This window comes from Stegostoma tigrinum, chromosome 15 (genome assembly GCF_030684315.1).
Source record: "Stegostoma tigrinum isolate sSteTig4 chromosome 15, sSteTig4.hap1, whole genome shotgun sequence".
Taxonomy (NCBI): domain Eukaryota; kingdom Metazoa; phylum Chordata; class Chondrichthyes; order Orectolobiformes; family Stegostomatidae; genus Stegostoma; species Stegostoma tigrinum.
Window position 1 is genome coordinate 23,484,862 of NC_081368.1, and position 28,000 is coordinate 23,512,861.

The following is a 28,000-nucleotide window of genomic DNA, read 5'->3' on the forward strand; positions in this document are numbered from 1 at the left end:
AGGTAATTTCCACCTAAAACCCTACTTAGCTTTCAAAACCAATTCCTTCTCCTATAGATAAATTGAGGGTTGGTTTAGCTTGTTGGCTGGATAGCTGGCTTGTGATGCAGAGTGATGCCAGCAACAGATTCAGTTCCTGCGTTGGCCAAGGTTACAGTGAAGGGTTCTCCTTAACCTCTCCCTTCGCTGAGGTGTGGTAACCCTCAGATTAAACTATCAGTCATCGCACTCTCTAAATGACAGCAACCATATGGTCTGGTGATAATATGGTGACTTGACTACTGCCACCTCTAACTTCAAATCTCTCATGCCCACCATTACTGGCAAAAAAAATTGCAAAATATGCCCTTAATGTAATCGAATTTCCACAATAAGGCTCCCCACTTAATCCATGAGTAGTTTTTTTTCCTCGTTCTTTGTGTGCTTATGAAAGCTTCCATTCCTTTTAGGATGTGATCATTTCCTTTCAATTTCATTTTTAACCCTTTCGATTATTTCTCTTTCCCTTGGTAACACAATGCAGTGTACATATTCTTCATGAGACCGAGGTCAAACTTAATCTCCTTCTACATTTTGCATGTGAAAGTGGCACTGTTGACTTGTTTTTGAAGTGTTTGAAACTTTTACAACAAACCTTGCTCTACATTTCATCTTTAACCCAGATCAGCTTGGCAGAAATCGACTGCAAGTAGATTTGCATGTTACTGACTGGACTGTCACACAACTTTTTACTAATATTAAACTTGTAAATTCTTTTCAGGATTGACAATCATATGAACATGTTGATTTGACTGGAAGTGAAAATTAGTTTTTACAACCTTGATAATGTTATCAGTCAAATTTGGAATTCAAATTTAGAATGTGTTGTTGTCACCTATAAAAGAACCTGAATATTAGGATCAAAAACAAGCTTATATCTATTTACATAGAAACACTATAAATGCTGCTGTAATAGAACACTGCTTTTCCAGGCAAGTTTCACAATATTCCTCACACTAACATTCAGTGAAAATACAGGATAACAAAAGGCTTTTCTTTAGTTGTGAAAGATTAGGTGAAGAAATTAACAATGGAGGATGTACTGCTCAAGAATTTCCAACATGGTACAAAAAGAACAAGCCTGAACTGAGTGCACACTGGATTCCTAGTTTTCAAAATCTTTCGTATTTCCACTCATCCAAAATCTTTACGTAAGGATGATGTGGCATGCAGATTTTTCAAAGCTCACCTTCAACTTGGTATCAAGGAGTTCCACACTCGTGATGAGATGTGTTACTTCCGATTCATTTAGCCCATAAGCTACAGCATCTTCTCCAAGGGTTGCATAAATTGTTACAACTGACAGGAATGAAAGAAAATAATCAAGTTACACTTGCACTGAAATGGACGCAATTTCCACAGCATGTAGTGTGATCAAAATTAACTTAAAATTTGACATAACTCTGTAAACAGGAAAATAGAAAGTTTCCCAAAACAAGTAGCTAAAAACAGGAAGTCAAATGTGTCATGTTTTTGATTATTTATTTCAGCCCATTTTGAGGGATTATTTCAAAGAATCATTGGTTCAAGCTCCATTTCAGGGCTCAAGCACATGATCAAGATGGATTCCACTGCATTGCATCAATCAGGGCATGACCCTTCAGGTTTGGCATTAAGTCTGTATGTCTGAGTTACCAAAAGATCTAATTCCTTTATTTGAAGAGCAGCAAGCAAATTCTCTTATCTACGGTATCGGGGGTAGTGCTTATCCTGCAATCAAAACACACCAACTGATCACTTACCTAGCCTCCTAGATGTATGCAATTTGGTTCTATGCAAACCTCAAAAGTGCCTACAGAATACAAAAGGTGCTGTATAAATTTAAGTCCATTCTGTCCTAATTTAGGAATGCTGGGAAAGCAGGAATTCTGAAAGGTGAACATGGAATATTAAGACATTGCTCAAAAGAACTAATCAGTCATGAAGAGCGAAAGAGGTAAATTCAAAACATGCTCAAACTGAAAGAATGAATACCTGCTGAGCTCTAGTGCATTCTTTCAAATGAACTGTGGCCTCTTTCTGGAGATAAAGGCCAGGATTCATTGTTTATTTCTGGTGATTAATTTGAAGTCAATCTCAACACCAGGGGAAAGAATCTTTACAGGAACTGCGTTTCATTTAATCAGAAGCAGCTGTCAAGCATCATGGACTTACAATTTTAAAATGCTTACTTCAGCCATTGCCAAATAATTGCACACATCTCAACTCTATCGCTTACAGACTCACACTACAATCCAGGGTATTGTGGCAATTCACCCTTAAGTGTATGAAGACATACACTGAGGAATGAAGGACACGCAAAATTATTGGAGTAATAGAAGCTGGGACTAGAGGATCGATCAGGAAAGGAATTTAGGAATTTTAGAAAAATTGATCTTCCAAGGCATTGTAACAGCATCTGGAGACGGTGAACAGATTTTTCGTACGAAGATAAAATGAGGATTGGATGGCATATCAACTGAAGCTATTCCATTCCAATGTTTTTAGTCTCCATCTAAAAAGGATAAGGTCACGTTGCTTTAAGTCATAGAGAAGGGCCACTAAAATGGGCTACAAAATGAAATACGTATAATAACCAAGCTGGATCTTAGTCTCATTGATGGTCAATCGAGTGGCTCACCAGTCATTCCAACCAAGAGTAACCAACTAACTCAACAGACACACATATCAAACTTTTAAAATGCATCGGTGAAGTGCTAAATTTTAACTCAATTCATGAGTTTATTTGGACCACATTTTCAAATGGTCACCGTTATTCATGGCCACACTTATTCCTGTTGAGAGAGAGTAAAGTTACATGAGATCTTACATCCAAACATTCATGCATGCAGATTATTTCAGGCATTTCATGGGCAAAACCACGAACGTGGTAATGCTCACGACGGCAAATTTCCCCAGGTACGTTGGTACTCATCAGGGAGAGGCAACCTAGTGAGCTCAGGCATGTTTGCAAGACAGGAGATGGTCAAATACTCAAAGATGTTCAACATAGGGAGGTTGCTTGAGCCTGCAAATCAGGGCAACCACAGCTCTGCTTCCAATTGAGGTACAAAGGCCCTAACTGCTAATTTTTACAGCCAGCTGACAAGAGAGGGAAATGGTGACTTCACCTGTGGGCTGATTATACACCGCTACGGTGATCCTTGGCTACAGTGACTTGACAGAAGTTTTCAACATATAACACATTCTACTAATGAAACCTGTTAGCTACTTCATACATGATACTGGAGGCAGAAACTCTGATCTCTTCAGGCATCAGCTAAAGAGAACGGCACAAAGTAAACTGCAGCCCCATTTGTTTCCATATGCTGTATTCCCATCATCTTATATAGATGACTGGCTTGCTATAATTCGCATCTGTATGGTCCATTTCTGTATTTGCAGAGGGTGCTAGAAGAAAGTGAAAGAGATCTGAAATTTTACGTTTAAATATCAGAATTTTTGTTTTTAAAAAACATGAAACTTATATTTTTCTAGTCACATTACTGATCTGAACAACCTGCCTCTTTTCACCAACACCAGGCTCTAAATGCTGAATGAAGTGCACTCCTGGCCATGGACAGAAAAGAAGGATCAAGCAAAAGCAGGAACAAAAACAGAAGTTGCTGGAAAAGCTCAGCAGGTCTGACAGCATCTGTGAAGAGGAGGAAAAAAAAAATCAGAGTTAATGTTTCTGGCCTGGTAACACTTCGTCATAACTGATGGTAGCTAGGAAAACGTCAGCTTGTGTGCAGAAGAGAAGGAGGGAGATTGGGTAGGGAGTTAGAGATAAGACAAAGGATAGAGACCAAAAAGACAGAAGTGCAGTTGGATAGACAAAGGAGTTGATAATTATCTGCCTAGGAGGGTGAATAGCTGTTAGTAATAGGTAGCCTATAATGGCTACGTGAGCACAAGGCCTGGTGTGTGGGGTAGGGGACTAGGACGTGGGTGAGTTTAGGCCCTAAAATTATTGAACTTGATATCAAGTCCAGAGGGCTGCAGGGTCCTCAAGTGGAAAAACAAGGTGTTGTTCTTCTGGCTTGTGCTGAGCTTTGCCAGAACACTGCAGCAAGCCAAAGACAAAGACAGATGTTGGCCAGGGAACAGGGTGGTGTGTTAAAACGTTACTCCGCACTCAAATAGAGTTCAATAATTTTAGGGCCGAAACTCTCCCATGTCCCACCACCCCGCCACACACCAACTCTTGTTATTACTTCTGATAATGGGAACTGCAGATGCTGGAGAATCCAAGATAACAAAGTGTGAAGCTGGATGAACACAGCAGGCCAAGCCGCATCTCAGGAGCACAAAAGCTGACATTTCGGGCCTAGACCCTTCATGAGAGAGCCTTCTCTGATGAAGGGTCTAGGCCTGAAACGTCAGCTTTTGTGCTCCTGAGATGCTACTTGGCCTGCTGTGTTCATCCAGCTTCACACTTTGTTATCTTGTCATTACTTGACCTGCCATTACACACTACCTATTGTTAGTCACTAACAGTCCCATTAACAGCTTCCTCACCCTCCTGGCCAGATTGTCTATCCTTCATCTATCTGACTGCTCTTGTCTCTTTGGGCTCTACACTTTGTCCTATCTCTAACTCCCTACCCCATCTCCCTCCCTGTCTTCTGCACATAAACCAATGTTTTCCCAGCTACCATCAATTCTGAGGACGGGTCACTGGACCCAAAACGTTAACTCTGATTTTTTTTTTCTTCACAGGTGCTGCCAGATCTGCTGAGCTTTTCCAGCAACTTCTGTTTTTGTTCCTGACTTACAGCATCCGCAGTACTTTCAGTTTTTATCAAGCAAAAACAGAATTGGTGTGGAGTTTCAGTCGTGGCCACAGATTTTCTTTTCTCTAAAAATACCAGCGTTCTTAACATAGTTACTACAACAACAACAAAAAAAGGTAAATGACTGTGCAGAAGACTGTTTAAACACTTGGATCTGCAAGTCAGGGACTGACAAGCATATACAAGCGGAAAGAGGAAGTAAATATTCTGCACACATTGTTACTTGAGGGATGGGCAGGACCAAAACGCAAGATTGAGTTTCTTGTTGACGTGGTGACATCAAGCTGGAAAAATATTTAAATCTGAAAACAACCTCCACTACCCTTCCAAATGTTTTACTGTTCTGTTGATTTCTACCCTTTCCAAAAAAAGGTTACAACTGCACAATTGGAGCATAATTGCGTCAGTGAGGTTCTGATGACTCTTATGATCTAGCCTAACACATCATCTATGCCCAAGGATCAGTAGAAAGTATCACAAGGTTATTTTGTGCAGTGAGGGAATGTGACGAGCCTGGGTTCCTCACAATCCACCCTCCCTAAGCATGCCGTAACTCTGAGGAATGTGGGGCAGGGAAGACATGGAAATTAAACGAACTAGTTGCTGGGGAATGGTTGGGGGGGGTGGGGGGGGGTAAAAGAGAACTCAGGAGGGTACTAAAGCAACCTCCACTACCCTTCCCTCATCTCAAACTTCAAACTGACGGTTAAAGGAAATGTTGCAAGTTGTACTTAAAATCAAATGGAAGAACAATTGCGACATGTTCCAGTGACATCTGATCCACTTGGCAAATGAGTATGCTCTTCCCACGGTTGATATGAGTCACCCATACTTATTACTCAGCTTCCTAAGACGCACAGAAAGCGTGTGCTTATTTCCAAACAATATGACGATCAATTCCGGAAAGGCGAGCATTACTGTTGGGATCTCTTGGGAAATCGAGTATTCTTTGGCTTCTAACAAGTTAGATGCTGCCAACAATGTCCACTCGGAAAAAATGTGTTTATGGAAAAAGTTGTGCACTTTTTACAAAAAAAAATCTGCTATGCAGTTTTGCACATTAGCGCCTGTGGCGAATAAATGGAATTAACTGAACAAAAATCGTGTTAACAACTGGGACATGCTCGAGTCTAAGTATCAGATAGTTAACATGGAATTGTAGCACTTTCCGAGGTCATATCTTGGGCTAGTGATCTTCACTCTGCAGGCACAACTCATTAATCCTTTCATATCCATTATGCTCACAGTCATGGCTTAACCAATATTGATACAATATTTCCTATTGCAAACTCCACTCTCAATTACTCTTCACAGCTGTAAAGCACTTGGGGACACTGAGGTCACAAAGAGCAAACACAAATGCTCTTTCTTTGTAATGTTTTACGAGAACTCAACATGCCCTTCAACTCAACTCATCAGCTACCGTTAACTCTTTCACTTGTATTTCCTTTGAGGATGCATATATAAGGTTGCCTTCCCAATGGAGGTGACTGCCCATCCAAATAATTTTTCTCCCCCATTTTGGCCCTACAAGTTAGTTCCAAGGCTAGCCCTGAACCCAGGTCAGAACTCCAAAATGCAGCTCAAGGAGACAGGTCTCCAGTTACTCCACATAAACTGCCAGTTTTTGTCCTGTAAGTTTCCACAACAGCAGCACATCTCAGAAACTGAAGTGTGGGGATTTTTTTTTGGATCATCTGTTCAAAGGATGCAAGCATCACTAGCAATGTCAACATCTAGTGACAATCCCTCAATACCCCTTGTTCGCATGGTGACTGAAATACTGCAGGAGGCTGACGACACACAATGACATTCCAACGTCAGTAGTCATCTTCACTTTAGGCACTTGATAGCATCCTGACTCAACAGCGAGTTCAACAACTTCAGACTCAAACCGCTGTTCCTATTTATCTTCATTTCACTTAGCAGGTTTTACTCATTTTTCACTTTTGCTTTCAGACAGCAGTGGTTCATCATTCTGTCACTCACTCCCGAGACACATCTCAGTTTTCTTTGCACTTCCATTTGGCACTTAATCCCTCTAAACTTTCACCTCAAAGATCTGCCCATTCGCTCGTTCTCCCACTTTCCAGTGGCTTCAACCTTTTACATACAGCTTCTTGCCTCCCAAGTTCTGATTAAAAAGGTCACAGCCTCAAACATTAACTTTGTTTATCCTGTCCACAGATACTGCACTGATCTGGTAGTATTTCCATTATCTTTTCTTTAAAAAAATCTTGCGTGCTGCATGTCCCCTCTTTCAAGAATGGCTTCGCTTAACACTTGCAACCCTTTTAAAATCTCAGTATCTGCCCTTCGCTTCATTTTCTGGAAAACTTGGACGTCCAACTAGATTTGACAGGAGTAAACATGCTCTTCACAGTGCCCAGGTCATCCTGGTGAGTAGCATCATTGGCTTGATTCCACTAACCACAGTTCTCTCACAGTGTAAGGCAATTGCGAAAATACTTACGTGGAAAATTGTACTTGAAGCAGGCCTGTGCTACAATCATCCACTCAGCCCTGGTTTCACAGAAGATGCCAATCATATCCTTTGCATTCAGTCCCAAGGCCGACAGGCCAATGCCAAAGCAGTTTACTCGCTGATTTACCTCTTCATAGCTTAGCCATTTATATTCCCCCAGGATTAGCTGCAGATTAAGTAAAAATACATTAATCTGTCAATCAAGCAAGGATATGCCAACATGCATTGGCCTTATTTTCAGGGTGCACTGAAAATGTGATCTCACTTAAAACTTATGCGATCTATACAGACAATACTTGGCAAATTTGGTATACATCCCTTCTTCAAACGCAGAGACAAGCCATTATATCTAACTTTAAGCAGCTGATACATTCATGGGAGTGAAAAATAACCATTGACGAAACAGCATTCTTGTACACACCCTAACAAAGCAAGGAAGTTCCAAATACTGGAACATCTCCCTGACCACAGTCATACTGAATATGGATCTGCTAGACCAGCAGTATTTCAACCTCTTCCCTTTCAATTCTTTTGAGCTGTCGCTTCCCCATGCCCAACCCCCACCCCAACCAGAGATGAACTGGGGAGGACCAGGCATGGGTCTTCAGCTTCCTTCATGGAAGGATGCGAAATTTATAAAAAAAGGGAGCAAGAAGAAATGGGCAAAAGGAGGCAAGAGATATTTCGCAACAGCTCACAGATGGCAATGATCTTGGTGCTGAAAGGAAGACCGTAAGACCAGAAGACATAGGAGTGGAAGTAAGGCCACTCGGCCCATCAAGTCCACTCCGCCATTTAAATCATGGCTGTTGGGCATTTCAACACCACTTCCCTGCACTCTCCCCGTAGCCCTTGATTCCTTCCGAGATCAAGAATTTGTCGATCTCTGCTTTGAAGGCAGCCAACGTCCCGGCCTCCACTGCACTCTGCGACAATGAATTCCACAAGCCCACCACTCTCTGCTGAAGAAATGTCATCTCATTTCAGTTTTAAATTTACCCCTTCTAATTTTAAGGCTGTGCCCACGGATCCTAGTCTCCAAATCTCTATTGTCCTCTAAGATCAAGACCAAACTACACTTGGCATAAAGATTATTTTGTAGAAGGGGACGGGAAACTTAAGGTTTCAGTGAAGATTTGTAGCTCAGGCTGAGAGTGAGGGTGTTGACTTGCTCATTGCTGATGAGCTGGCTTGTTTTGTTCAGGCATTTTGTCATCATGCTGCGTAACGTCCGACAAAGCCTTGATGGGAAATGGTTAATAAAGAACCAATATTTGACATTAACCCCCAAAGAGGAAAATACAAGGTCCTTTTGACACCAGAAACCCTAGGTTTAACGTAACCATTCTTGGCCCATGAAGTACCCTGAAGAAGCCTCAGATGGAGGTCTATGGCAAGAGCATGTACACCTACTGCTTTTAACCTTTAACCCTGTAGGAAATTGGGATGGAGTCAATGGGGATGAATCAGCATCAAGTATTTAGGCCTCTTACATGTGCTCCAATAATTAGATGCGTTCAAACAATGTGGAGAGGTTGGACGGGAAGAACTTAATTGACCAAGTTGTGTTAGAGACACACCTCCAGTTAGCTAACACAAAATGCCACCTCAGACTAGGTGCACATGCACACAAAAATATAGCTACAGCGGAAACAAGCCTCCTCGCTCATGCAATGGATATATTTTACCAGCAAGTATTCAACATCGCAGCATACTGCTTACCTTTTTAAAGATTTTTCCATTGGCCTGCACCTCATTTTCTTCACTCAGCAACTCTCTCATGCCCAAGCAGTTCTGCTTCTGAAACTTCTTCACAGCCGCTTCAAAGAGTTTGTCGAGTGTGTCCAGCCCAGGGAAGTCCATTTTGGCAAGGGAGTCAAAGTGGTCCACGGAACGGAATGGGCTGCCTGGTTTCTCGGATGTGGGTTTGGCCTTGATTCGTTTTGCCATTGCCTTTTTTGTCTTTGCGTCAGAGAGGAAATACCATGGGATAAAGGTGAGGGTTGTGTAAAGCCACATCAATAGGTAGATAGGAAGCAAGAAAATGCAGTGCACTTCTTGTTTAAGCTTCATTGTTTGGACTTTTGTTCTCCCTAACCCCCCCTCCCCCCACCCCTTTAGATACTGGAAATACCAAAGGCAAGGTTCTTTCTAGGACGTACTTGGCGTTCTCACTCTCAACTGACTATTTGGATGTTGATGAGCGTGGCTTCGGTCCCAGAAAGTGGCAAAGGAGCTGCAGTTTGGTTAAAGCAGTGTCGAAGAGTGACGAGTTTGACAGACAAAGAGGAAAAAGGCACAGGTAAAGTCTACACCGATGCTGTAAGAGCCAACAGCAGACACCGGTCAAGTCACAGCAATTTGAGCATGGGAGAGAGAAGAGAAAAATTGGACACATTAGTACACAGTTAGCATACTCACTACACATAAAAGCAACACATTTATCAGTGAAAAGGTTTGTTGTCACATAACAGAGACAATCTACCAGTTAAGAAACTAGAGATGGTTATGTGGAAAACATACCGTTGGCACTGTGGGCAGACAGAATATAGCTCAAAGACGACGGTGTGTCTCTGCATGTGTGTCAGCTTGCAACAATATTATAAAATTCACTGGAAATACCAAATTAAGCTGCCAATGTTGGTTTTGTGAATCAGTGGCTTTTCATTATGCACGTGTCTTGGCACAAAAATCAGCTCAACCCCACATGTACTGCAGGTAAAGGAAAATAAAGTACAGGCAGAGAGGCAATTTACCATCCAGAGTAACTTTTATTTTTAAAGTTGGTTCAGAGTTCTCTTGCATTAAAGTTTAACACTTTTATTATAACTTCGATGCTAGCAGCATAAGCAGGGGGTCAATTTGCCACAAAACAATTGCAATTCCGATATCTTTGGATTTCAAAGAAAATGCAGACCACAGAGACAGATAACAAGGCACAGAATAAATATTAAGCTCCGCTACTGTGGTGTCACTTCTCCTTTCTTACTCAACCTCGTGTGGATACAGAATAGAAAGGCAAAGCACAACCTCCTTAAAAGGTCATGGCATACTTTGAAATTCACTACAGGAGGTAAAATAACTACTCGATTAAGCTGGAAAGAAAGCAAATAATCCAGAATAAGACTAGGACCACCATAACCTCCCATTTACACAACTTAATAAAAAAATGTCACCATTCAATGTGCATAAGAAACCAGATTCTATACTGCTGTGTCTAGTTAGTGCACTGTCACTGAAAATTTTAAGTCTCTCAAAGGCCAGTGAAATCAGTGATCTTGCGTAAATCTATGTGATGAATCACTTCCCCCACTGACATTTAAAATAGCTTACTTCCACTATCTACTAGAACAGTTCCCTCATTTGAATCATGTGTTTCTTCAGCATTATGTCGCAAAATATTTATGGGAGGAGATTAAACATATTGACCTCACCAACTGCTAACAATCCAGCTGGAAATGAGATGTACAGGCAAACAGAACATTAGGCACCATTTCTAGTTACTGCATTAGCAAAAGCTAGTGACTACTTACAGCAGGTCCAGCTTCAGAAAGATTTAAAGAGCTTTTGGAATTCCTTTCCTTCTGGACAGATCTCAACCTGAAGCAAAACAAAATAACTGTGACAACAAAGTCGATTTCGCATTTATGCTCTGCTCAGTATATTCTTGCCAAACGAAAAAGATGCCAACTTTAGCTGAAAAGTGATACGTTTGGCTCAGAGTTATTGTAGTATGGATGAAGCCCTACTGCAGAGGTTTCAGCAAATCTGAACCAGCACATAGCCCAACGTGCCCCGTTGATTTTGCTACACATTGCAGTGTAACCTGCATGCCCAGCTCTGTCCAAGCACCCTATGATCTGGAAGTGCTTGCTTACTATGACCTGCCTGTACTGCTCGCAAACTACGCTTTTCACTGTACTTAGCTACACGTGACAATAAAATCAAATCAAATCAGTGACATACTGTCTAAAGTTGCCACCTAATCAGTGAGAAGCTAAACCCACGTCGCAATTTGAACAGCAGAGGAACTGTGTGTCCGGACCAATAGAATACAGAACATAGAACAGTACAGGCCCTTCGGCCCATGATGCTATGCCAAACTTTTACCCTAAACCTAAGGTCTATCTAACCTCCACTCCTACCTTGTACGATCATCCATATGCCTACCTAATAGGGACATTTAAGCGACTCGAGGCTGACTCCACTACCCTCTCCGGCAATGCATTCCACGCCCCAACCACCGAGTAAAGAACCTACCACTGATGTCTCCCTTACACCTACCTCCACTCACTTTCAAACTATGCCCCCTCGTAATAGCTACCTCCACCCTCGGGGAAAAAAAACCGACCGCTTCACTGGAGTTAACAAAATATTCACTTGTTGAGCCTTGCTGGGTGCAAATTGCTCACCATATTTGCCAGCATTTAAACCACACTTCACAGTTAGCCAGGAAGTGGTACTATGAGGACTTGAGAGATTTTATAGAAGTGAGGGCTGTGTTGCCTATTTGATTTGTTACTCAGGATTTAGAGGTGCCAGCCAATGTCGCCCAGGCCTAACCTCATTTGTTGCGACTAACAGGGATGATAGAAAAAGTTGAAAAGAAAGTGGGATGTTCTGACTTCTCAAAGATAATTGACCAACAGTTCTGCTCTCAGATAGAATACTGGATACATTGCCAGGGTGGTGCGAGTTGGAAGGACCATGCTGCCCAGTCACTACATTAATGGTTTCAGCTCCATGGCTCAGACATATATTTAAGCCCATCTCTCAGGCCTACATTTTAGGTGAGCCAACAGCAGCCTTCAGAAGGATAATTGATGTGTTTGATCAATGCTGTCATGATACAAATAGTTGTAAAACAAACTACATTGGCCTGTGGAATCAGCAAAACAGAGAATCTGCATCACATACATGTCCCTGGAAGGGTAAAATAAATCCAACTACTCTAGCGCAGTCATGCTCTCAACTTATTTAACAAACTGATATTTTCATGCGAACAGTACAGCAGAGGAACAGATCCTTCAGCCCACCATGTCAATGCTGACGAGGTTACATTTCTAAACTAATCCAATCTGTCTTCACATGTCCATATCACTCTACTCCCTACTTGTGTGCCTGTAATAAATACCTCAAACATTGTTTCGACCACCTCCCTTGGCAGCACATTCCAGGATCCACCACCCTTTGTGCAAAAATATTTCCCTCACAAATCTCCATTAAACTTTCCCTCCCTCACCTTAAATCTATGCCCCCGAGTATTTGACATTTCCACCCTGGGAAAAAGACTCGGACTATCCATGCCTCATTATTTTATATAATTCTATTGGGTGACCCCTCAGCCTCCAACAATCCACTTTCAGGGAACTATGGGCTTTCATTGAGAGATCTCGCTGTACATCAATGCTTTTAACATGGTCCAGCCATTTACTGTGTGCTTTCCTCTTGCATTTGACCTCCCAAAATGCATCACCTCACACTTGTTTAGATTAAACTCCAACTGGCATTTCTCCACCCAAATTTCCAACTGATCCATTTCCTTTGACAACCTTCCTCACTATCCACAACTTCACCAATTTTTGTGCAGTCTGCAACTTGGTATTCAGATCACCTACATTCTCATCAAAGTCATTTAAATAAATTACAAACGGGTCCCAGCACTGATCTTTGTGGAACACAGTTGATCACAGACTTCCAGACATAGAAACAAGCCATGAATCCCCTTTGTCCTGGAACTCTGCCATTCAACAACAGCATGGCTGATCAGTTTGTGTTTTGAATTCCACATGTTGCTTTCTTTTAAAAAAAAGTGTCTTTTGGATCATCTTAATGTTTTCTCAAGTAGTCTGACAAGTCAATCAATTCTCTTTTTTTAACTCAAGAGTGAATGCTAAACGGCACATTTTTCTTTATTTTAAACTTTAAATCAAAACACTGGTTTCTTTTTGTTTAACTGCAGTGATAAGTCACACATAAAACATACTTTTTCTTTTTATAGGCTGCCTCAGATGTCCTTGCATTATATGAGTAACTGCTGTCTTGGAAAATGCAAGCAATGAATGTAGAATGTGTATGCCAAGGGCTAGCATAGGTGACATGCTGAATTCTCTTCTTCTGCACTGCAAAATTCTTGACACAATCATCTGAAATTATCTCCAACCCAATTACCATCCAAACGTTATCTCAGAATAATCAGTCAAAATGCATTCTCCCAACTGCCCACATTTAGAGGAACATCTATACCCACACACCGATTATTTTAATCAGAGAAGTGTGAATATTTCCACTACTGCGCTTTGCTAAAGAAATCAGGAGTCATTAGTCACTGTTGAATTCCACCTCTCAGTTTAGTACCTGGATAATGTAGGATAAGAAGCAGTCAGCACCAATACATTGTATAACTAGGATGCAAATAGTGTGCCTACCATAAACTGCTCACAAACAGATTTTTTACTCTACGCGGTGTGCAGCAGAATTTGAAGAATAATTAATCTTGAGGTCTGTGTTAACAGTTTTCCCTGGCCAACGGAAAATCAGTTTCAGCAGCTGGTGCAACGTCAAGAGATGCATAGGAAAGTTTTCACTGCCATTTCAAACAACACATGCGAGGCTTTGGCCACTCGAAACCTCAGGTGCAGAGCCAATAATATTTCTAACCTCATGCTGAACTATACATACAGCTGAACCAAAGAAACAGCTGGATTTCAACTCTATTTCAATTGGTTAAAAAAAAATTTGGTTATAAAAAAGAAAGTTGTTAGTGATAAGAGAGAAAGTTTTTTGAAAATCAAAATTAGACTTTTTGAGTTTTGTTCCACAGTGATCTATTGCATTTCATCAAGAGAGCTTTCACTGCTACACATTGTTTGCAAACAAACTCTCATAACAGAAGATTGTTTTAAATATGACATATTTAAAACAAAATTCCTGCCACATGCAATTTCCCAGAAGTACTCATTGCTCAGGAACAGAACATACCCAAGTCACAATAATAGAGGGGTTTTGAACTGCAACGTCACAAATAAAGCCAAGGTCTGATATGCTGGATGGACCGCAATTAGTGATTGAATGAAAGTGCAAATGGATTTTATAGCCCAAAGGAGAACATACTCAGTCGCTGAGTAATGCACGTGTTTCATGTAATATGACACGGTGCAGCAACTGAAGGACAAGCTCAGGCTTAGGAGTCACATCAAATCTCTGTTTTGGTGCTCTTTCAAAATTCAAGCCTGCACTTGCAATTAACGATCATAACTAAAATCATTGCAAAAAGCTCCTGGGGCTCCAATTAATGATATGACAATGAAAAAGCATGGTATTCAAATCATGAGCCATGACACAGAGCATCAAGCAGTAAGTCTGCCATCACAACCAGCAACTCCTTCCCTCCCCCCTCCTAATAGAGAGAGATTCAGTCTTCGTCTCAACATCAACCTGCTTACAGTCAAAGACAGTTTCTATAGACAACAAACAGTCTATAAACTGATATGTATACCTTGGAGTGTGCTGTGTCAGTGGGATAATTTTAGAGTATCTCAACTGTACTGAGTTACATTAGAGATCATAATGGATACCTGACACATTCTTGTGCTCACCCCCAAAAACGGATGACGGCCACACTGCCAGACCACTGCAACCTGGTTAAAACATTCGATTTGTGTTTTTGTAACCAGCACACTTGTGTGAAGGCATTGAAAGTTAGTGATGACACCAGTATTTCAAAAAACACAGAATAAGTGCACAATAGATGATGGTTCCATCTATTTTACATACACCAAGAGTTTGACGATTTATAGAGATGTAATGCCCTCACAGTAATTTCAATCTGGTTGAAAAGGTCAGATGCCACTTTTTAAAAAAAGTCAACTTCCAATCTGCAAATCTATTTTTTTTCCTGAGAGACTGCAGATAGCTTCAAAGGGTCTTGATGTAATTGATAAATTTAATCTTTGCTGCACGATGCAATCTTTACAAGCTGAAGAGCCACGTGCCATTGGTCTTTGCAGCTAGGGTGTACATACTGAACTACTCTTATCACAAGCACTAAATACATTGGTGTGCATCAGCATAAAAATCTAAGTTTATAATGGGTTGGCTGCCATAGCCAGTTAAATTCATGCAGTGTGGATTTATGCCGACACCTTCATAATCCAGTAATCATGTTTTTCAAATTGACTTGAGTTTTTTTTCCAATAGTTTGAGCTCAATGTATTACTTCTCCAGTTGCCATTTTAAAGGTTTTTTTTTGAAATTGTATCATAAACTACTAACACTGGCCTTGCCAGCCTCTAACTGCCTTTAATGGAGTGGTTTGTTAGGCCATTATGTGTGGAGCAGGGAAGCTCCTTCCTACGTTTGGAGTCACATACAGGCAAAACCAAGTGAAGGTGGTAAATTCATTTTTCTAAAGAGCATTAATGGTCTAGACGGGTGTTTGTAACAGATTGGTGATATTCTTACCGTCACTATTACTGAAGCCAGTTTTCAATTCCAGACCATTTAAAATCAACAGAACTCAAACATCAGGTACCCCTGGTGTTATTAAATCCACGTTGCAAGAACTTTACTACTTCTGAGTTACTAGGACAGTAACGTTACCACAATGAAAAAGACACATCGAATTATAGATGTAGGAACATTAATAGCCAATCATATGCACTGTATCTGTGCCGCAGCAGGATGTTTAGCACAGCACCTATCAACAGGAAGTAGTTTAGAAAACAAGATACCCGCTGCTACCAATCCAATTAGCCTTTCGAATAATTTAGTTTATTCCAGAACAGTCCTTCATTAGATCAAACCACTTTAAAAGGAGTTTCAGATGAGAATTAACTTAAATTTAGTACAATAAAACAAAGAAGTATGGATGCCAGAGATCTGAAACAGAAGCCAAAAATTGCTAAAATGCAGCTGACCTAGCAGCATCCTGTCAGAAGAGAGAAACCAATAATTTTGTTGTCTCCCCACAGATGCTGCCAGACCTGCTCAGTTTCTCCAGCAACCTCTGTTTTTGTGTCTAACTTAAGCCTTGTCCTTCAGACAAAACAAAGTGCTAGACGAAAAATGGACATGATTACAAAGACACTTAAAGATGAAAGTCAATTGTTCCATTTCAATTCATCTATCCAGCATCCCAGACTGAACCTTTCCAATCTGACTCAATGAAGAACCACCTCTTTTGGTCTGTCTTAAGAATGGTCTTATGCTAGCTTGAATCCTTTACTCCTTCTGCCATAGTTTACTTACTGTTTGTCAGATCAACCTTTTTCCCCTACCATCTTACAAAAGAGACCTCTCAAAACCCTTTTCTGTAGGTTATATAAAAGCCCGAGACTCTTCAATTTTTTCCTCATAATTTAGACACCGGCCACCGAAGATCAGCTTAAAAGATATACATTCACATAACACCCTTCACAACCTTAGGACATCCCAACATACTCAAAAGCCAATTAAGTACATTTGCTGCTGCAATGTAAGAAGCAAAAAAAAGCGTAGAGCTGGATGAACACAGCAGGCCTAGTAGCAGAGGAGCTGGAAGGTTTCTGGTTCGGGCCTAGACCCTTCTAGGCCCAAAACGTCAGCCTTCCTGCTCGGCCTGCTATGTTCATCCAGTGCTACATCTTGTTATCTCAGATTCTCCAGCATCTGCAGTTCCTACTATCTCTTTAAAGAAGTGTGCTGTTTCTCCAGTGCTCCAAAATCTTCCTGCTGACCAGGACTGGATGCATATTTAGAATTGAACATAACTTGATGATTTAGTTCAATAGCGTATTATTTTAATTCAGTCCTACTCTGTTCATGGAACTTGTTGTGTCTTCGAGTTATCAACAATCGGTTTCTACGATCTGCATACCATTCACGTCATTAGAGATAACAAAGTGTGGAGCTGGATGAACTCAGCTTTTTCTGATGAAGGGTCTAGGCCCGAAACGTCAGCCTTTGTGCTCCTAAGATGCTGCTTGGCCTGCTGCGTTCATCCAGCTCTACGTCTTGTTATCTCAGGTTCTCCAGCATCTGCAGTTCCCATTTTCTCTCTCACCATTCACATCATTGGCGGTTTTATTTCCCATTATGTGTGACACCTTCCCCACCTCTGCAATTTTCAGAATGCTTCCTTCATTCCTCTGTGCCCCCCAGGTGGTTTATCATTATCTACAAATCTGTGCAATTCAAATGGGCATTTCTAAATCCAGGTCATAGAAATAAGACGCCTTCGAAGAGCAAAAAAGAGAGTGTACATTTGCAATCTGCTGTTGGTGGCTCTGAATGAGACAGGAACATTGGCCAGGGTAATCATTCTTTTCTAAATGTCATGGTGCCTTATATATCTATTTGAATTGTCAGCCTCAGCCCCTTTTGTGCATCTCCTCCAAAATACAGGACCAGTTCCATAAAGGTTCGCGTTCTTATGCAGAGGTTGGATTCAACTATTTTTGACTGAGGGCTACCAAATTGAACCAAGCTCACATTACATTGTCAAGCGGTCAATAGAACAATAAATCAATAAAATGCTATTTTAGTTTACAATCGAAGAGTTGAATTCAAGCACTATTTAACACAAGCCCACTTAACAGGTGTAACCTGCGAGCTTGCGGAGCAAGTTTTGGATCTGAAGAATTTGCTGACCTTAGAAGAATGTGAAGAGGATTACAGAAAGAAGTAATAAATTGGACCATCAGCTGCTAGGTTAACAACATTTGCACGTTCCATTCATCCTTTCACACCACCTGTTTACAAAATGACCCATAAGATGCAGCTCAATTCCCAACCTGAATGTGAATGCATTTCGCTTTGCATTTATTGCTTTGAAGCATTATTTCCACAAAAATATTCTACAGAAATAATATCAAGTAGATGATTTACTAATTTAATCAATACTTTGCTTATCTAATTGACTACACTGAATTATTTAAAAATAAAATGTGAGTTTCTATACCACAAACATTTATTCCAAACTTTAAAAACAAATTATACTCAGGAAGTGGGTACGACTGGCATACCCAGTCCCACTTCCCTGAGACTCTTGAAATGCTGCAATCTTGAAAATACCCTCAAAGTGCTCTAAAGTATGAAAGTCAGCATTTTAACTAAGGCAAATTCAAGCCAGTACAGTTTGCAACTTGGTGAAAAATCGTAACATTTTACAAGTAAAGCAGAACAATTCAGCCAGTCATATCCATGCTGACGCTTGAAAAACAATGCCCTGACCCATGCCTCAGCCTTTTCCACAGAACAATGCAAATGAATCCTCCTCAGGTACGTGATCAATTAGGTTTTAAAAGTTTCCATGATTCCCAATTTTATTGGTATCAGGAGGTGCACTCCAGCTCTTAACACCCTGCGAGAAGTAATATTGCCCCTTGTTCCTTTCAACTTCTTTTGCCACTCCTTTGGATTCCAAGCCCACTTGCCTAACGAAGCAGGTTACAGTGATAGAAATGAACTGCATGGAAACAGATCTTTCAGTCCAACTTGTCCACGCCGACCAGTTCATCTAAATTAATCCAGTCCTATTTGCCAGAATTTGGCTCTTATCCTTCGGACCCTTCCTATTCATACACGCGTTCAGATGCCTTTTGAATGCTATAATTGTACCAGCCTCCACCTCCTCTAGCAGCTCATTCCATACATACACCACCCCTGCATGAAAAAGTTACCCCTTCGGTCCTTGTTAAATCTTTCCCTTCTCACCTTAAACCTATGCCCTCTAGTTTCGGACTCTCCCACCCTGGGAAAAAGACCTTGACTATTTTCCCTATCCATGTCCCTCATGATTTTATGAACCTCTGTAAAAGGTCAACCCTCAACCTCCAACGCGTCAGGGAAAGAAGTCCCAGACTTTTCAGCCTCTCTGCAGTTCAAACTCCTCAATCCTAGCAAAATCCTTGTAAATCTTTTCCGATATGCTAAAAGCCCTCAGCTTTGTCTTCTTGACATTTTCTGAAGAACAACACTGGCTTCCCCAATCTTTCTAGATGACTGAAATTCCTCCATCCGTGGTAAACCTCAAGATCTCAGTTTCCTTCCTAAATTATAGGACACGGAACTTGTTTTTTTTTTAAATTCATTCGCAGAATTTGGGGGTCACTGGCTAGGCCAGCATTTATTGCCTAATTGCCCAGAGGGTATTTAGAGTCAACAACCTTGTTGTGAATCTGGAGGCACATGGAAGCACAGCAGTTTCCTTCCCTAAAGGACATTAGAACAGAACACAACACTTCCAAGTGAAGCCTAACTGGTTACCTAGAAACGTTTAGCACGACTTCCCATTTTGCTTTCAATGTCACAGTTTGGAAAGCCGAATCTTTCACATGCCTGCCTGGGATCAAGTCCTTCAAGAATGTGCAAGTGTGCACCCAATCACACTCCTGTCAGTGTCACAGAAGGAAGCCCTTCAGCCCAACAAGTCTGCACTGGTCAAAACAGCTAAAGTATTTTAATCCTCAAAAAGGCTATACTATACTAAACATGAGCACTGAGCACACTAGAGTTGCCCCAAAATAAACACAGGTAATGCTGCAGGCATTCGGGTTGGGCAGTATCTATAGAAGAAACAGGAGCATATAGCAATGAAATACAAATTTTTAAGTGTGACAGCCAAAAGCATCTGTATACAAAAACAGATCTGAGATAGGTTGGAAGGTATTAAAGACAAAATGGCAAGAGGGGTGAGAATGCAAGGCAAATAAAAAATAATAAAGAGATAAATAAAGGTCCATGTGATGTACAATGCCGCAGCAGAATCACTGCCACCAGTTGCTGTCCAAAATTTGAGAGACTGTAGTGATTCTTCATATTGTTTCTCCCTAAGTGCATCACTTGAGTCTTGTACATCTCGAATGGCAATTGCGGGTTTAGAAGATGCCGATGATGTGTTTCTCATCTCTTATACGCTCTGCACTCATCATATACCATTCATGGAGGAAATTAACATTAGAAATGGGATGGGGTATCAATCAGGCAGGGTGCTTTCTTGATTGGTGTCGATTTTATTGTGTTGCTGTAGTTGGACCCACCTAAATAACTCTCCATCATGCTTCTGACATGTAACCTTCAAATGGAGAGCAGCTTTGGGGTAAGTCAGGTGGTGAGCCACTGAGAACAACACCCAGGCTCTGACTTGTTCTGGGAGCTGCAATGATCCCAGGCTGTTGATGGTGGGGGAATTCAATGATGCTGCTGCTGAGTGCCATGGGAAGAAGTTGGTTATTTCAGGTTGTCATTGCTTAGATGTTTCTCGACAACTATCAGAGTCTGAATACATTTGTGGTAAAATTCATCTGAGTTTGAGTGATAAATAAAAATATTGTAAAGGTGGCTTTTGCAATCTCTGACAGACAAAAAAAAACTTACATTTTAAATCTCCAGCTTCTCTATAACCACCTGGCAAGATACAAGCTTTAGATAGCGAAAAAGGTAATACTCTCCTCCCAAGAAGAAAGTTCAATTTCATGTTTTTAAAAAAATTTATTCATGGGATGTGGGAGTCACTGGCTGAACCAGTATGTACTGTCCATTACTGATTGCCCAGAGGGCAATTCAAATTGCTGTGGGCCTGGACTCACATGTAGGTCAGACCAGGAAAAGTTGGCAGATTCCCTTCCTTACAAAAGGACATTGGTGAACCAGATGGGTTTTTTTTCCTAACAATCAGTTTTATAGTCATCGTTAAACTCCTAATTCCAGATTATTATTGCATTCAAATTCTACCATCTGCCATAGCAGGATTCAAACCCAGGTCCCCAGAACAGTACTGAGGTCCCTGGATTAAAAGCCTAGCAGTAATACAGTCACCTACTCCCAGAAAAAGCCACAAGCTACTGTTACAACGCACTAGGACCACATGCCATAAAATCGAGCTCTGTTCTCCTTGGAGTCACATCAAATGTTAAAGTTTTGTTCTGAAAGTACACACAGTACCTCAATTTACCAGATTTTCAGACCGAGATTGATAGAAAGGATGGACCAAGTTCCTGTATTGAATGCTTATTCTACTTTAGTACAAGTAACTAGGCTACAGCCACAAGCAACAGGTAGAAGCCACTGGCGTTTAACAGTAAATAAAGTTTTAATCCCATATAAGCTCCCCCCAACACAGACAACCAAATAGGGAGAATAGATCACTGCTGGGGGTAGAAAAACTGAAAAAGCCAGTTTAGTGGTTTTTGCTTCCTGATTCCAATGTTGAGATGTTTCTTCTTTAGCTGGCCAGATCATCATCAGGTGGTTAGATGGCCCTCTCTGGAAGCTTCCACTGGTTTGTAAGAAGCAGAAGTGGCTGCTTCACTCAAACTGTTTGATTTATCAGTTTAAAAGTCACAATCTATAGCAACGACTGAAGGGAAAGAAATTGTCTTCTTCAAGTTTACAAACGTGTTTTAGACAGTAGAGTGCAAGTAGCTTCCGGGCTCATCTCTCTCTCTCTCTCTGTAACTTGCTCCCAGCTCCACATTGCTCAACCAGCCATGAACCAACCACACAGCTGCTGGCAAGCAAAAAGGGCTCTGCCACCGATAACCATCACAGGTTCACAGTCCAAACAACATCTTACTGATTGACTGAAGAGCTGGATCATTACACACCATTAGCTCCATGCTGTCTACTTTCTGAACTTCAATTCCTGCTTGTTCAAATAGATGATATCCGTGGCAGGTAATAAGAACAAGTTACTTCTTTCAATACTGCAGATAAGCTTCCATACACTTAAAACTGGAATCATTTTAGTCCACAGATTCTAAAAACGCTAAAATAAAAAGGACATGGTCCTAACCCTACATATAGAGATGTTTCTTGCACATCTAAAATTCCAGATTCCCATCACCTTCAGCTATGACAGGCTAACTATATATTATCCTTCCTCTTCTCAATAAAATCTTACAGCTTTATTTTCTGCATGATTTGGCTTTTCTTAGCAGCAGAGTACAGGTTGTGCATTTTGTTTGTAAATAAAAGCTCTCAAACCCCAGTCTGAAAAGCATGTCCAATCAAATGATGCCACCCGAAGGTTGCAGGAACAGCAACTCATATTCCGCTCGGGAACCCTGCAGCCCAATTGTGTCAATGTGGACTTCACAAGCTTCAAAATCTCCCCTTCCCACACCGCATCCCAAAACCAGCCCAGCTCATCCCTGCCTCCTTAACCTGTTCTTCCTCTCACCTGTCCACTCCTCCCACCTCAAGCCGCACCTCCATTTCCCACCTAACCTCATCCTGCCTCCTTGACCTGTCAATTCTCCCCGGACTGACCTATCCCCTCCTTACCTCCCCACCTATACTCTCCTCTCCACCTATCTTCTCCTCTATCCATCTTCGGTCCACCTCCCCCGCCCCCGCCCCCCCCCTATTTATTTCAGAACTTTCTTCCCATTCCCCCTCTCTGATGAAGTGTCTAGGCCCGAAACATCAGCTTTTGTGCTCCTAAGATGCTGCTTGGCCTGCTATGTTCATCCAGCTTCACACTTTCAGATGCTGTGCAAGTTGAACTATAGCCTACAGTTCTAAAAGAGGCCTGAATAACATTAGGTCACAAGAATGCATTGATTGTTGTTTAGGAAATTAGGGCGATAGAAGAATAAAGTTATTCTAAGAATAACAGAATATTTACATGAAGTTTCACATGAAGCTTATGCCTCGCTTAAACAAAATAACCAAATCTGCCCAAAGCAGACAACTGACTTGTAAATTGCTGAAGAGAAATCGGGAAAGCCCCTTAACCATCCATGACAAAAACCAATCAAGTATTAAAAAGGAAATAAACTACAAAACAAAGGAAATCAGACTAGGGCAAGTGTACTTTGGAACAGCTGAAGTATTGTGTGAATAGGAACAGGAAATTATAAACAGCCATAGATCAAGAGGGGAAAAACAGAGACAGTGGGGTGAAAGGAGGCAATACACTTTGAATTCAGCAAATTAAAAGTATTTTCTCCATAGTGACAGACCAGACGCTATGGAGGAGTGATGGAATTTGTATCAGCATTTACAATTATCATACAAGCTTACTCCCAAAAATACTCAATGGCAAATTAAATGTTGGTCTTTACCTCAAGAAGGTCACGAGAGTAAAGTGACATTGCAGTTGGACAGAACTATGATAACAAAATGTGAGGCTGGATGAACACAGCAGGCCAAGCAGCATCTCAGGAGCACAAAAGTCGACGTTTCGGGCCTAGATCCTTCATAGAGGGGGATGGGGTGAGGGTTCTGGAATAAATAGGGAGAGAGGGGGAGGCGGACTGAAGATGGAGAGAAAAGAAGATAGGTGGAGAGAGTTTAGGTGGGGAGGTAGGGAGGGGATAGGTCAGTCCAGGGAAGACGGACAGGTCAAGGAGGTGGAATGAGGTTGGTAGGTAGGAGATGGAGGTGCGGCTTGGGGTGGGAGGAAGGGATGGGTGAGAGGAAGAACAGGTTAGGGAGGCAGAGACAGGTTGGACTGGTTTTGGGATGCAGTGGGTGGAGGGGAAGAGCTGGGCTGGTTTTGGGATGCGGTGGGGGAAGGGGAGATTTTGAAGCTGGTGAAGTCCACATTGATACCATTAGGCTGCAGGGTTCCCAAGCGGAATATGAGTTGCTGTTCCTGCAACCTTCGGGTGGCATCATTGTGGCACTGCAGGAGGCCCATGATGGACATGTCATCTAAAGAATGGGAGGGGGAGTGGAAATGGTTGGCGACTGGGAGGTGCAGTTGTTGGTTGCGAACTGAGCGGAGGTGTTCTGCAAAGCGGTCCCCAAGCCTCCGCTTGGTTTCCCCAATGTAGAGGGAGCCACACCGGGTACAGCGAATGCAGTATACCACATTAGCAGATGATCCCTATACACCTGCATTCCGCATGCAGATGGCCTCAAGGCCCTCCGTTTCTTCCTGTCCCGCAGGCCCGACCAGCCCCCCTCCACCGACACCCTCATCTGCCTAGCCGAACTCGTCCTCACCCTCAACAACTTCTCTTTGGACTCCTCCCACTCCCTAGAGACTAAGGGGGTGTCCATGGGCACCCACATGGGCCCCAGCTATGCCTGCCTCTTCGTAGGTCACGTGGAACAGTCCCTCTCCCGCACCTACACAGGCCCCAAACCCCACCTCTTCCTCCGGTACTTCGATGACTGTATCGGCGCCGCCTCTTGCTCCCCAGAGGAGCTCGAACAGTTCATCCACTTCACCAACACCTTCCACCCCAACCTTCAGTTCACCTGGGCCATCTCCAGCACATCCCTCACCTTCCTGGACCTCTCAGTCTCCATCTCAGGCAACCAGCTTGTAAATGATGTCCATTTCAAGCCCACCAACTCCCACAGCTACCTAGAATACACCTCCTCCCACCCACCTTCCTGCAAAAATTCCATCCCCTATTCCCAATTCCCCCACCTCCGCCGCATCTGCTCCCACGATAAGACATTCCACTCCTGCATACCCCAGATGTCCAAGTTCTTCAAGGACCGCAACTTTCCCCCCACAGTGATCGAGAACGCCCTTGGCCGCGTCTCCAGTATTTCCCGCAACACATCCCTCACACCCCGCCACAACCGCCCAAAGAGGATCCCCCTCGTTCTCCCACACCACCCCACCTACCTCCGGATACAACGCATCATCCTCCAACACTTCCGCCATCAACAATCCGTTCCCACCACCCAAGACTTTTTCCATCCCCACCCCTGTCTGCTTTCCAGAGAGACTACTGTCTCCGTGACTCCCTTGTTCGCTCCACACTGCCCTCCAACCCCACCACACCCGGCACCTTGCCCTGCAACCGCAGGAAATGCTACACTTACCCCCACACCTCCTCCCTCACCCCTATCCCAGGTCCCAAGATGACATTCCACATTAAGCAGAGGTTCACCTGCACATCTGCTAATGTGGTATACTGCATCCGCTGTACCCGGTGTGGCTCCGTCTACATTGGGGAAACCAAGCGGAGGCTTGGGGACCGCTTTGCAGAACACCTCTGCTCAGTTCGCAACCAACAACTGCGCCTCCCAGTCGCCAACCATTTCCACTCCCCCTCCCATTCTTTAGATGACATGTCCATCATGGGCCTCCTGCAGTGCCACAATGATGCCACCCGAAGGTTGCAGGAACAGCAACTCAGATTCCGCTTGGGAACCCTGCAGCCATATGGTATCAACGTGGACTTCACCAGCTTCAAAATCTCCCCTTCCCCCACCGCATCCCTAAACCAGCCCAGTTCGTCCCCTCCCCCCACTGCACCACACAAACAGCCCAGCTCCTCCCCTCCACCCACTGCATCCCAAAACCAGTCCAACCTGTCTCTGCCTCCCTAACCTGTTCTTCCTCTCACCCATCCCTTCCTCCCACCCCAAGCCACACCCCCATCTACCTACTAACCTCATCCCACCTCCTTGACCTGTCCATCTTCCCTGGACTGACCTATCCCCTCCCTACCTCCCCACCTAAACTCTCTCCACCTATCTTCTTTTCTCTCAATCTTCAGTCCACCTCCCCCTCTCTCCCTATTTATTCCAGAACCCTCACCCCATCCCCCTCTCTGATGAAGGGTCGAGGCCCGAAACGTCAGCTTTTGTGCTCCCGAGATGCTGCTTGGCCTGCTGTGTTCATCCAGCCTCACATTTTGTTATCTTGGATTCTCCAGCATCTGCAGTTCCCATAATCTCTGGACAGAACTATGGTTAGTACCAGCTCTGAATGGGACTTAACAATAACTCAGTATTTTTCGCCACAGACAGTGTCAGAATCTCTCCAGTGCTTAGATTTTGTTTTGGGTTCCAGCATCTGCCTTTTATTACACTCGAGTATCAGGTTCAATTTGTGAATCAAGCCACAAGAAAAATACCACAAAGCAAAAAAAAACTGGCATATGCTGGAGTTCAAAAACACAAAAAAACCGAAATTGCCGGAGAAACGCTGGTCTGGCAGCATCTGCGGAGCAAAAAAAAAAGTGAACACCAAGTCCATTGGCCTTTCCTTAGAACAGGGGAAACAAAATAGGCTGGTCTTGGAAGGGTGATGGTACAGATTCACCAGAATATTCCCAAAACTTAAACAGCTCAATTACAAAGCCTGTTTTCATTAATTGCTTAATCTACTCACGTTTAAATGGTGGAAAAATGATCATAGAACTATAGTGCAAAGGAGGCCTTTCAGCCCATCATATCCTTGCTGATCATTTTATGGAGCTCTGCAACTAATCCTCCTCATTGTTCTCCCTTTCTTTCTTCATTTAGAAGGGAAATCAGGAAGTATGTTCCCCATACAAAGAGCAGCGGAATTCTAGGGCACTCTTTCTTAAAGATGTGGATGTTGGTTCACTTAAAATTTTAAAAGACAGAGCTCAATAGCTTTTTGTTGGGTAACGTTATCGAGCAACACAGATCGAAGGCAAATAAAATAGGTTGAGGCACAGAGTTAACAATGCACTGAATGGAGAATAGGCATGGGACGTAACATAATCATCCTCCGGCTCTGAACCAGCAAAAATGAAAAGACAGCCGAGAGAAGAATTAATTAGAGAGCTCCATCAAATGATCAGCACGGATAGGAAGAGCTGAAAGGCATCCTCCTTTGTTGTATTGTTTGATGAACAATTTTCCACTATCTAAACTTGAGAGAATGCAAGCCACTTGAGTAAACACATTTCCTATAATAGGTCCCATACAAGCATTTGCGAAATAGATAACTTCAGAGTATTCAGGTAGGAAACAGTTAATCCAGCACGATAGATACAGAATAAAACATGCAGCAAGGCACAGAACATTAACTCCCCGATGAAAGAAATAATCAACAAGAAAATTAGTGCATGACTGCATCACTGTAACCAAATTCCTGAGTAAATCATTTCCATCTGACTCCCACAGGTTAGGGCACAAATCAGACATAACACTCTGACGTTCTAAACTTTCCGTGACCACTTCCCAGTGATCCCCCCAGTGGGCCCACCTTCATCACGGTAGGCTGCTATAGGTTGCTAGCTGAAAAAATGCTGTCTATCGCTGGCTTGTTCCACTCCCATTCTTAGTGGCATTCTACAAAGGCACAGTTTGAGTACAACATGGATAACTCCTTACACCACTCATGTTGAAGCACGCATGGTTAAAAGTGCCCACAAGTTCAGCAGCATTTCTGTGTCCATACAGACTGGTGCATTTTTGAGTAAGCACCCTGCCAAAGACTCACAGGCCAAGCTGCTTGAAGACTGCTGCTGTCCGAAAGGAGATATAAAATTACAGAAGCAAGATTTTCCCCAAGTGGCAAACAAGTCAAAGATCAGCCATGCACATTGAGCAGCAATTTTCGGGTGGATCGATTATTCTAATCAGAAAAATAATAAATAAAAACCTTAAAAAGAATGTCACCTTAAGGTTTATTTGCCACGTCACCACTTATGAATTTTTGTAAAATGTGAAATACTTCATACTGTAATGATTAACCTTACCAGAAGGATATAGTATTATACTCCAACTCTTTCAGCCAGCTGAGGGGGTCTGAAATGCAGCATCGAGACAGAAGACTTTCTTTTTATATGTCTGTAAAACACAACACACCCCTCCAATGAACCCTCTGTACAATTTTACTACTAAATGATGGCAGTAAGGTTGAACAGGAAGTGATTCATAATTTTAAATCAGTACATGTTGTCAGTATAGACATTTTCCTTAAAAACACACCATTAGTAGGCATATTACGTCAGACAAAGCTGAGAATGTTTGGTGGAGTTATTCTAAGCTT

The 28,000-nt window shown here is 42.4% G+C and overlaps 1 protein-coding gene across 5 annotated transcripts in view; it reads right to left on the reverse strand.

Annotated features, from left to right (window-relative positions):
- Positions 1-28,000, reverse strand: part of acsl4a (acyl-CoA synthetase long chain family member 4a) — a 90,429-nt gene that overhangs the window by 30,602 nt on the left and 31,827 nt on the right. For 2 of the 5 annotated variants that reach the window (XM_059651373.1, XM_048544272.2), the window contains 5 exons: positions 27,708-27,798; positions 10,833-10,899; positions 9,022-9,619; positions 7,288-7,465; positions 1,229-1,338 (listed from right to left, as the gene is read on the reverse strand). In XM_059651373.1, coding sequence (XP_059507356.1) covers positions 1,229-1,338; positions 7,288-7,465; positions 9,022-9,372 — 639 coding nt within the window. In that variant the 5' untranslated portion in view covers positions 9,373-9,619; positions 10,833-10,899; positions 27,708-27,798. The remainder of the gene's footprint in view (positions 1-1,228; positions 1,339-7,287; positions 7,466-9,021; positions 9,620-10,832; positions 10,900-27,707; positions 27,799-28,000) is intronic. The other 3 variants (XM_048544273.2, XM_059651375.1, XM_059651374.1) reach the window with 3 other exon arrangements.